The sequence below is a fragment of the Hibiscus syriacus genome, unplaced genomic scaffold (genome assembly GCF_006381635.1).
Source record: "Hibiscus syriacus cultivar Baekdansim isolate YM2019G1 unplaced genomic scaffold, ASM638163v2 tig00012936_pilon, whole genome shotgun sequence".
Lineage (NCBI taxonomy): Eukaryota > Viridiplantae > Streptophyta > Magnoliopsida > Malvales > Malvaceae > Hibiscus > Hibiscus syriacus.
This window is the reverse complement of record NW_024062295.1, coordinates 151,185-163,199: the sequence shown is the minus strand read 5'-3', so window position 1 is coordinate 163,199 and position 12,015 is coordinate 151,185. Positions and strand designations below refer to the sequence as shown.

General features: G+C 32.1%; 1 protein-coding gene across 1 annotated transcript; it reads right to left on the bottom strand.

Annotated features, from left to right (window-relative positions):
* Positions 1-1,421: 1,421 nt before the first annotated feature.
* Positions 1,422-11,173, bottom strand: LOC120205741. Its single transcript, XM_039205568.1, has 25 exons — positions 10,995-11,173; positions 9,650-9,780; positions 9,333-9,417; positions 9,129-9,182; positions 8,857-8,948; positions 8,646-8,749; positions 8,153-8,225; positions 7,570-7,942; positions 7,064-7,384; positions 6,746-6,949; positions 6,488-6,583; positions 6,338-6,401; positions 5,923-6,050; positions 5,535-5,781; positions 5,229-5,372; positions 5,013-5,124; positions 4,711-4,834; positions 4,561-4,622; positions 4,132-4,228; positions 3,905-4,035; positions 3,547-3,559; positions 3,342-3,434; positions 2,895-2,954; positions 2,608-2,734; positions 1,422-1,451 (listed from the first exon to the last, which is right to left on the bottom strand). The coding sequence occupies exons 1-24, from the start codon at positions 11,043-11,045 to the stop codon at positions 2,639-2,641; spliced, it is 2,955 nt and encodes a 984-aa protein (XP_039061499.1). The 5' UTR covers positions 11,046-11,173; the 3' UTR covers positions 1,422-1,451; positions 2,608-2,638.
* Positions 11,174-12,015: the final 842 nt, after the last annotated feature.

Genomic DNA, 12,015 nt, shown 5'->3' with positions numbered 1-12,015 from the left:
TTATGTCTTCAAAGCTCTTTTAACTTCTTCAAAGAACCATTTTTTTTATTAATTTTTTAAAAATTATTAAATGTCATTAAATTTAATGAATTATTACAAAATAGTCACTATAATGTTGTAATAAATTATAAAAGTTCGATAATATAATAATTATTTTATAGTATTTAGATAAATTTATTAATAATTTTATAATCTTTTAATAAATTTAATAAGTATTTTATAATTTTTTAAACTTTATTGACGAAAATAAACATTTGTATATAACTCAACGATATCTAATATACTTTATTTGAAAAAATATATTAAACTTAGTAAAAAATATTATACAATTAAACTTAGTAAACTTTTTTTTATATAAAAACTTAGAAAATCACGGGGATATACAATTATTAGCATTAAAAGACAAAATAAATGTTTTAATAAAAAAATATTTACACTATTAAAAAATCTGATTCTTATCATTTAATTCTGGTAAAGTACGAAAGTCCCTTTATACAGAATAAATAAATAAAAAACAAATAATATATTTTTTTCTAAATAGAAAAATACTAATTGATGTATATTATATGGAGTATATATTATATATATTTTTTGATGTTACTAGAATCGGATTGTACCACTCAAATAAATTAAGATGATTTAAATGATATTATAAAATCGAGTATTGATATATTTGTGAATTGATAATAATTTAGAAATAAAATATAATTTTTTTAACAATTACTTAAACCGAAACAAACAGATTGAATTAAAATCAAATTGATTTCATTATCGATTGATTTAATAATAATTTTTAAAATGATATATAATATTAAAACCAAAATCTAATAGCTCGTAGATGTAATAATTTATAATAATAAAATTCGTATAATATTTATTTAATATATTTTTTCAAATAAAGTATATTAGATATCGTTGAGTTATATACAAATGATCATTTTCGTCAATAAAGTTTAAAAATTATAAAATACTTATTAAATTTATTAAAAGATTATAAAATTATTAATAAATTTATCTAAATACTATAAAATACTTATTATATTATTGAACTTTTATAATTTATTACAACATTATAGTGACTATTTTGTAATAATTCATTAAATTTAATGACATTTTATAATTTTTAAAAAATTAATAGCAAAAATGGTTATTTGAGTATAATTTAAAAAATCAATTTATTTATATTTCAGTTTATTTTAGCAGTCTACAGACGTTAAAAAACAAACAGTTTTCTTCTTGCAGACTGCAGACTTTTGGTCCACCTCTTCTGCTGCAGATGCCTACAGATGTGGTCCATAGACTGCAGACCTTTTACCTCTGCAAAAACAAACACCACCTAAGTGTGTTCATTTTTCGGTTAAATGGAACTAATCGATCGAATCAAAATTTAATTCGATTAATCGATCTGTTAATTTGATGTTAAATCAATTAATAAATAAACTAATTTTCAAATGTTGGTTAACAGTTAAGTTGATTAGAAATTAGTTAATTAATTGAATTAATAAAAAATATTTAAAATATAAAGTTCAAACTCATTGAGAATTAAAGTTCAACTATTTTTAACCATATTAAATCTATTAAACTTTCAAGATCCAATCAAATTTTAATCCAAATGAAAAAAAAATCTCTACTAAATTCAAATTAATATAACTACAAATATTTCCAAGAGAAATCGGTTAAATTAACGGTTAAATAAATTTCGATTAATTCACTTTTAGTTAATTCAATTTTAGTTAATTCAATTTAGACGGTAACCAAATTAACCTTTTGAGCATTCGTACCTCTTACTATTCGGGAAAAAACTCTTGCAATTCTAACCTCTGTTCTCTTACTTCAACATAACAAAGCCAAAAATTGTGTTCGGTTGAAATAAAATTATAAAATATTGAATGTTAAAATTTTTTCAGTTGAATTATTAATTGTTATAAAATAAAAGAAATTAAAATTGAATGATTTTGCATAAATCTGTAAGTCTAAGGCCTCTCCCAATTCTTCTACTATTGTCTATTGGTGGAAATAAGAATTAGGATAATTACATATTTAGTAATCCATCTATTCTCTGATCACTTGACTATTTTTCTCAAAATCATACTTAATATTACGTTTTGATTTCATTTTAGTCACCGTCGTTAAAAAAAACTACTGATGTGTCAATTATTTATTTATTTTTTCAATAATGACGTGATATTACTTAATGATGAAATGATATTACTTTATGATGACACGTAAGTAACTCTGTTTATTTTTTAAGGGATGGTGACTAAAACGAAACCAAAACATAACGTTAAGTATGATCGTAAAAAGGAAAAGTTGGATGACCAAAATGGAATCACGAGAATAAATGCATGATAATTACGTAATTTACCCAAATAACTAATTATCATAGGACTCACTAAAAGGTGATTTTTTTTTTAATTTATTTCATGGACATTTTAAAATAAATAATAAAAATGGAAAAGTTGAAAGTGCAGAACTAGAAATACATTGAAGTTATAATTGTTGTATCCTATGAATAAAACGAATACCTTGGAAAAGAAAAGAAAAGAATTCATTTCAGTGAAGTACTCTAATCTTTTCACTGCTATACAAACATGGACATGTAAATAAACAAAACAATAATGTATGCTATGTAGTAGAATCATTTGTCTTGTTCTTTAGTGCGCAGCAGTTCTCTTGCCATGGAAGAGAATGATTTAGCAGTATCTTGCATCTCTGTCGTCTTCAAGCTGATTCCCTGCCAGCCCATATTTCAACATTTCCTTACGGTTTTTTTCTTAATATTCTAATCAATACCATTTTTTCTTTCTTTCGATAAACATCTCCATTGATGTCAAGAATAAATCACTAATATCAATCAATAAAACTTCGACAATACAAGTATACAACAACAGTACCTGCAACTTTCTCACATTGTCCTGAAGCTTGCTTTCTGCCATTTTAGCCGCACTTGATTCCTGCACCCAAGGATGAAAGGACCATAGTTATCTTTGCTTTCACACGGATACAATATCTGAGGTCTCCGGCACTGCTATTTACTCTGTCTACGACAAAAGACTAGAGCCTAGAGGACTATGTTCTATAACAATAGTATTATCATGGCTCATCTCATCTAATTCAAAGATGAAATTTATTATCATGCTAGCAAGGATAAACTGGAAAGCTCAGTGATATTCATCATATAAACCAAGGTCTGGCATGATCAATGACACCGTTTCTCAAAGAAAAAAAATAAACAGAAGGAATTATCAAGAGTATTTGAAAATATCAAGCTTATGTATACATGTTGTGGTAACTAACAAAACGAACACATTTCAGGATTCTTGCAATCAGCAAATACTTACACTTTGCAACGAAAACCCGTATTTTTTCTTGATTTGATCAACGGCACTGGACTTCTCATCTTGTGGCTCTTCTTTGGGGATTGTTTTCTCATTTTAACCTTCATCTGCTTCAGTTTACCTGAAAATATGAAATCATTTGTTATAAAATGAATACATTGATGGGGGGGGGGGGTCTGTTGAATCACGGAGATAAAAGGACATTGACCTGCTGTAAAAGCCTGAAATTTAAGTTTATGCTTATTAAAAGCTGCTAGAATATTCTGCTCTTTTGGTTTCTCTCCAGGATCATCGATGTCAATATCATCTTCAAAGGAAAAGGGAAAAGAAAAAGTGAAAAGAATTGGATTAAGCTGATGCAAGAACATGACAGTCCACCATATGCATAGCAAAGTCCTCATGAAAATCAGCCGTAGACTAGCAGCCTATTTGACGTAATAAGTTGAGACATGAAATACTCAACCCCCACAATATGCAATATACAATATCATGATTCTTGCAACATGATTACCTATGTTTAAGTCTATTTCATCCTCATCCGCAGTTTGGTTATCTTTATTCTCTACCTCACATAGAAATTAGCAGTTGAAAAGATGGTAGAGAGCTCTTCAATACTTTCTCTAGTATCTTCTGTTTCCATTTCAGGAGAATGCTTTTTACTGCCTTTTATGTCTTTGAGAACAGAGCCAAAAATTCCCTGACATGCCAAATAAGTAACATTTTTGGAATAACCATCAGTTTCAGAAGGTTGTATCTAATATGCAGAGACCAAGCAGTGCAATCTATTAACTACCTTTTTCTTCTCCTTCTGAACTGTGGCTCCAGAGGCAAGTACTTCCTGAGTAAGCATTAGATCTTCTCTGTACACACGGCTGATAAAGTCCAAATTCCTATGAAACAAATTAATATTGAATTACATCCTCCTCAAAGACCCATATGACAAAAGAACAAGGGGATCCTCAAGAGTCTTCTTGAACTCCAATTTCAGTTTTCTAAACATGTAGACAAATAGAAAGCAGAACAGGAAGAACATGGTGATTTTCTCTTTTTGGAAAAAAATGATCACCGTAGCTATATTGCATTTAAATTTTCCTATGAAGGCTATGAAGTAATAGTGTTCTCCTTCCAAGTTACATAACCTTTTTTCAGGACAAGGAAAAAATGGTTACAAAGATAAGTAATAAAGAAAGTCACACACTAAATATTTTAGAACATTATATACCTAAAAGTTTCCTTCTTCTGGAGCAAAACTGAGAATATGAAGAATTCTTGATCACCATTCACCTGTTAAAAGGAGTAAAAGAGTGACGAAACTACTTCCTCAAATAATATATATGAATATCAATTAGTACAATTAATAATTATGTTGTACCATTACAAAATCTCCAGAGTTTGAAGAGCATATTGAGCTGTCAGATAATAAATTTGGTTTTGGTGCAGAATATCTGAAACCTCTGATTGAAGTTTCCTTGAACAAGGATAACTCTGGCAAGGACCTTAACACACAATATTTTTGTTGATATACATGAGAACAATTCCAGAAATAAATTTGCAAAAAAACACCTTGGTTCCAATATCAAAGCATTGCAACGTATTGAATAGTCATTCAGTCTAGACCTTTTATTTGGTATAAATCAATTTGTAAAAACAGACTAATAAAAATATGATCATCACCTTATTTCGACTTTTCCACTAGTAAAGATGAGTATAAGGCCAACATCAGAAGCAGTATAAAATGTTGAGGCCCAGAAGCAAGAAGTGGAATGAAATTTCTTCTTGTAGTGTACTTTTTTTATGCCCTGAGTCAAAATGAAAGGTGTAAGTATACCCTCATTTTTTTTGAAGGGCAGGGTGGGGTACAAATGATGAGTACCTACAGAAATAATATGCTGATTACCTGAATGGTTTGAATCAAGGAATAGACATATGAAGCCTTCTCAGAGCATACGAGTATGAAAGATTGCTTTGGTATGTCATCCTCAACAGGACTACCAATAGATATATTTGCTCCTCTAACTGATATATCCTGCCAATCTGTAGAAAAAAATAAGGAATACTTTTTCATTGAGCTCTAAAATGTTGACCAAACAAGCACAGTTACAATTTTGTACTTCACGATATCAGATTTATGTGTTCAATAAATGGATTATGCTATCTAGTACTCGTTTTAGGAAGCTTGCTAAGAGTAGCACATACCCAAAATCTGCATAAATAGAGCTCTTGAGAGTTTCTTGGGTTGAACCATGCTAGCACTCAGCATGTTCCCAGAATCACTATCAAAGGCCAAAACTGATGAATCCTTTGTTGCAACCACCAAAACATCCTTCTCAAAATTTTGCAGACTGCAGGTTTTAAAATGCATTGAGATGATGCCAGGACAGATATCACTTGCAATATGACTTTGAAATATGATATTGAGACCTTCAGTGTCAACTAGTGAAACCTGTTTATGGAGTTGAAAGTTAAAGATTGCTACACTAACATGCCACTGTTACTTCCTCACTATCAGCCGAACGTCCAAAAGTTTCAAAAACAAATTGTGAGTTACATGAGGAAGGAAAGAATCAAAAGAAAATAAGCATACATCTCCACAGTCAGATCCAACGGCAAGATGTCCTGTTTTCTGGCACATGGCTAAAGACAGTACATAACCATTAAGCTTAATGACCTTTACACTGTGGATAATATGATTGTTTCTTTTCTTACTGCTTCCTGGATCAGAAAGATTAAACAGAAATAAAAAGAGAGAATAATAACATGGTGATCACTTTGAGGATATATTGAGTGCAGAAAATAAACATGCAATTGAGATCTAAAATTTGATAGAACATCTGAACTATATTTATTATAAATGACTGAACTACTTCTCATTCATACTTGTGTTTCAAGTCCAAAGGGAAGAAAACATGGAAAGATTGCTTTGTTGCACATACAAACCCAAAAACAACTGCTAAACCCAACGTCAAAACCTCCCATTCCAAAGGTATACTTAACTATACCTTGGAAAGAGATGAAACTATTTTCTGCTGTATATGGCTCTGGCTTAAATTTAAAGATGCGAACCTGAAATATTCATGATAGAAGAAGGAAATGGTTAGATAAGAGAAGAATTCATTAAATTTGACAAAACTATCTGCAGTGGATTTTACCATTCCACTTTGGTCACCAGAAATGAGAATCCGGGAGTTTCCATCAAAATATAGTGCCGTCAGTGGTATTCCACTTAAAGAAAAATCATCTTCACTCTGCATTAAGAAAAAATGCAATAATCTAGAAAGCTTCTTGAACCCAACCAATTTGCAATAATCTAGAAATCAACATATCTGATTAAAATAATCAATCTTCTGGTTTTCTTTCTTGCGATCTTAATGCAGCATGGAATCCAAAAACTTCTTGATATATATTACCTGTTGCTTTAATGACATAACTGGTATAGGGAAGGGGCATGATAAGTCCCAAAAATTGATGGCTCCATCACTGTGTCCAGTTATGTAAAGGTTTTTGATCTTCCCAAATCCACTAAATTGGTACAAGTTTGAGGGACCTCCATCTTTCGACTTTGTCTCTAAGGGAACAAGTGATGGAATATCTTTGACAGCTTGAATGTAATCCTGCAAGACCGAGGAAAATGCAGAAGCAGCAGCAAAAAACGTTAGACAAGTTACTTATCAAAAGATTCATGATAATGGCAGCAGAACAGAAAACAAATATTCCGATTAACCTACCTCATCTGAACTTAATGCATAAGGGTTTTCAGTGATGAGTTTTGTGACTGTGATGCTTGAATCTACAAATAGCATCTTCACCGTTACCTCCTTTGGGAGGGAGGGTGGAGGCCTTGATTGGCATTGCAGAAGATACTTCTCAATAGAGCAATCATCATACATACAAATATTTCCAGATTTTCCAATCAGGAGGAGAAATTCTTGTTTAAGTTTACTTTGTTCAGTGGTACTTGAAGTGATCACCATGTCCAAACAAGGCTCAGGCAAATGAAGCCCAAGTTTAATTGTACGAGTTTCAGTATGCTCGTTCAATAAGATTACCTGCCTCATCAAACCTTAATAGTCAAAATTACATCCAAATCCAATAATTGATCAAGGTTTTCATGTTAAAATGCCTATAATAGTTCTCTCATCCTTCTTAACTGGGCTAAAAGTTTAAAGCGAAATATTAAAAGAGATATGCCATATTGGAGTCCATAGATAATTATAACAAGACATATAAGTACCTGCAGCAGGCTTGAGGGTACATCAGAGGCACCCATGACATATAGTCGAGTGGCTTTTGCATCAGCATAAACCCATTTTAAAGATGCTATTGGAGTCTTTTCTGATTTAAACCCAAGAATGAGTTTACAAATGGGAGCATTTTGAATGCCAATTTCTGATTGCTTTGATGTAGGAACACTCCATATGAGAACCTCTCCATTATTGTAACCAACAGCAACTTTACTACCAAAAGGGCACACCCAACATGCTGAAGTCACGTGTTTTGCTTCATTATTTACTGATTGAAACATGCTTCCACCAGTAACCAAAACAGCTTTGCTTTCTCGAATTTCCCACAAAATCATAAAGCCATCTCTAAATATTACAAGAATTCTGTAGTGAATTGAGCAACACATGAGAACATATTCGCTGCTGAGATAACACATTAAAGTTTGAATAAAAAGTAAAGAAATGAAGTATAGAAACACAAACGTGCTTAGAGGTCAGAAATCCTCACTATAAGAGTCAAGGGTACTTGAAAAATGGTATCTCTATGGAACTTAATTATAAACGAAAATTAACAGAATGAGAAAGTAAGAGTACCTTTTACTTTCAGCTGTTGGCTGAGGAAGTATGGACATAACAGCCCTATCAGCTAAAACCTCAGTTGGATTTCCTAAACAAGATGGTTAATAAAGTTTGATATATCAGTAATGTAAGACATGGTACCACAAAGTAAACTTCAAGAATTCTCAGAATGGCTGCAACAGAACAAACACATGAAAAGTATGTCCCGTAATCAGGGACGGTATGGAGGTCGCAGAGCTTTCTTTTTTTCGAAACAGTCAACTTTGAAGTTTGGCTTAGTACATTTCAACTCCAAATGATTCATGTATCATGCTTTATTCGTTTCAGCGGCTTTTGTAATCAGGGGAAGCATAATGATGTCATTGTCATCAAGCCTTCTAGAGAGTAAACAAGAACATCTTAAAGGTGTAAGGCTTGAACCTTGTTAAGGTTGTTTGTTAAAAGATTATGCTGCACAATTATGCTTAACACACTTCAAATCTTAAGCTGATATGCATGTACTACTTACCATGAGAAGCTGAGAAAGGTATAGCGTATTTCATTTGTATAACATGGCATACTTCTTGTTCAATCTTAAAAACCTTGATGTTGCCATCAGAATCTCCAACATACCTGCAAATTCAGAAGTTAAATCAATATAGAAAGTTCAAATGCTGCATGTTCTTATCTTGAAAGTGGAAATAACCTACAGTAGAGCTATGAACCGAAGACAGACTTACATGTAGGGACCAGTTTGCATAACTGCGAAAGAAGTAATTTCTTCTTTAAACACATGTACATGAGACAAGAGCCTCTTTTCCAAGTCCCAAACCTACATTAAAATTTCCATGGAAAAATTAATTCCCATAGGAAAAAGAGAGAAAGAAGACAAATTTATTGGTAAAATATAGAGCAAGAAAACATAGGCAATACTGATTCTGATGACAATAAAAGTAGACTACTCTCATATCTAATCTGACAGACTCAGCAATTAACCAAGCAAGTAACTTGCCTCAATATGGTTCTTGAAATTTACATTTATAAGGATGCCTTGATTCTGGACAAACTGAAGAGAAATTACTGTTCATATTAGTAACTCTGAATAACTTGAAAAAAAGAAAATAAGTTTTACAAGGAAAAAAGAAATACTGATAGAGCATTATTAATGATAGCATAATATGTATCGGCAGAACCACAACTGAATGTAACAAAAGACCTCCAAAAACTTGCTTGGCACCGTGTCATCAGATTCAAGTAGTGCTTGAGAGTTATCTTTCCCAAAGAGTTTAATTCTGCCATCCCTGAAAATAAAAAATTATTTAAGTTAATAATAATCAGCTTGTAGGATATGGTTATTACTTATCACCACATAATCAGATTTCAGATACATCTGCACTGCTCGATGAAAAAGGATATCCAAGAATTACCATTCTGTAAATTCTGTGTCCAATAATGAAGTGAAAATTGACTTTGTAATTACTTATCAAGCAAGCAATTCAATGGTGCCATTCAAGAGAGGGAAAAGAGGCTCACACAGTAGATATTGCAAGTATCTTTTGAATGGAATCATAAGCAAACATGCAACAACCCGATGGGATCCCATAATGAAATACCAAATGTGGGTCCACATCACCAGCTTTCAAACCATCAAAACTTCCTCCAGACTGAAATAGAAACAGTAATAGTGTCATAAGATTGTTACACCCAGATGCATTTAGGCCCAGAAAGTTACTGTTGAAAAAAAGTTGGTTTCAGTCTCAGATATGGATGATTCTGATAAATGTTTATACTCACCTTTTACTTTAATTCTATTAACTTCTAACTGCTAACAGAACAGATAATTTAGTAGTTCTGCAATGATGAAATGGTAAGACAATTATCTTGATTCTTGATCAAGTTTTATGAAATTTCTTCCACTAATGTAATTTATTTTTATTATTATAATCAATAAATAAAGTTTCTTTTGAGTGGGTCCACATCAGACAAAACAAAGTCTAATTGAGATTAAAATGAATGGATGAGGGTCCCATGTCCATATCCAATCTTGCAATAAAAACAGCACCGCCCATCACATGGACATGTTTGACTGCTGATTTCTAGAACTTCCACCGACCAAATCAAAGATAAAGTATCCAAGGTTTGGTTACTAACTAGGATTATAAGTAATGAAACAAGCCTACATCCAAAGCCCCAGCACAGGGGCGAAGCGATGGTGGGGCAGGCAGGGCATTGGTTAAATGGTAAAAAATGTATATTTTTAGTCCCTTCCAAATTAAATACTTCAATTAAGCCCTTTTAACTCCGTGGTTAAATGAGTAAAATTACATTTTTGAACTCTCGTGAAAAATTAAAAATTCAATTCAAACTCTTTGACACAATTTTTTTAGCCTTGGCCCCAACAAAAATTTCCTGATTTCACCGCTGCCCTGCTGCTAAAGGCATAGCACCAAAGCGTTCTTCTTTTCAAAATCTGGTGGCAGGAATTCTTTCTTTTAAAATTACGATTGTATGCTTCTTATTACGAGTAATTTTTGCAACGGTTGTTAAATGTGAATTTGACATGGTGATCTAAGACTACAAGCAAACTTCATCAAATCTCTTCACGGGGGACTGGGGAGAGGTAAAGGGGATCCAAAGTGTTAACTATTTCAAATTTCAACTAATACGCAATGCATCTACCTCCACTAACTATAGCTGATTTGCAAATTAGTTCAGACTTGAAAAAAGAAGCAAAAACTCTGAATCAAAAATCCATAAGCTTAAACTATAGTTTTTAATTTCAGAAAAATAAATAAATCTAGAGATACAAACTGCTTCAAATCGAAAACGAAAAGAGAAAAATCACAATCAGAAAAGAAACAGAGCAATTGAACTTTACCTTCTTGGAAATAGAAGCCTTCTCCACCAGCTTCTTAACATTACCAAACATGGATTGTTCGTAATACAAAACTATGGGATTCCAACGCCAAGTGCAGAAGCAGAAGGAATGTATGTAAATCCAAATTCTGCTTTGAGATAACCGAAACTTTAAAAAAGCTTTTCAAAGAAACAAAAAGAAAGAGGGAGGGGGACGGTTGATTACAGTTTCTTCAAAGTGGACAAAGCAAGTAGTGTGGGAGCCGTTTCTATAATTCAATGGCCAGGTGGAGGTTTAATAGTTTTTCCCTGATTGTTTTTTGGATTTATTTTTTTCCTATTTCTGTTGATATTATAATGACACCAAAGACGGGTATCCTTGTCTCCTCTGTCCTTTTAGAGGAAGACGATTAGACTTTGATCATCCTTTGCCCAAAACGACAAACCGGGACTCGTCCTACGACACGTCTGCAATCGCTATGTGATGTTATTATGGGACTGCCCACATTCGAACCAAACCACCTTGCATTCTGTTTGCTTTGCCTTTGCTTTAGTATTATTATCACGACAAAATTAAAATATCATTAAATTATCTTAAAATAATTTTTTATTAAAATTTTCAAAATTATAAATTAATATTATATTTTATATTTTATAAAAAAATGTGCATAGCTAGTTTTTGCGAAAATGATAAAATAATCTATTACAAAAAGTCAAAATTACTTACACATAAGATAATATCAGGTGGGGTCTCACTAAGCTTTCTTCTTCTTTTTCTTTTTTTTTTTATTACAAAGAAAAAACCTGAGTTAACATGGATTACGTCGTCTTCTCAAAGTAGATTGGTTAAGATCGATTGTGATGACAGTTTCATAAGGCGGGCATCGCAACACCGAGAGCCCCAGGCTAGAATGGCGTCCAATGGCAGCCAACTTATCGGCCAGTTTATTGAGCTCACGAGGCATGCATGTATCTGAATTTGATAATCCATTACGGATTTATAAGTCTTCGGATCCGTCTGAAATTGTTGTTTCATGAGAGCG

Bases quoted from the DNA above. Each gene is read 5' to 3' on its own strand.
- LOC120205741 (XM_039205568.1), bottom strand. From the start codon at position 11,045: ATGTTTGGTAATGTTAAGAAGCTGGTGGAGAAGGCTTCTATTTCCAAG. The intron at 8,750-8,856 runs GTAAGTCTGTCT...CTGAATTTGCAG, and splicing joins ATGCAAACTGGTCCCTACAT to GTATGTTGGAGATTCTGATG. The intron at 2,955-3,341 runs GTAAGTATTTGC...CCTTGGGTGCAG, and splicing joins ACGGGTTTTCGTTGCAAAGT to GAATCAAGTGCGGCTAAAAT.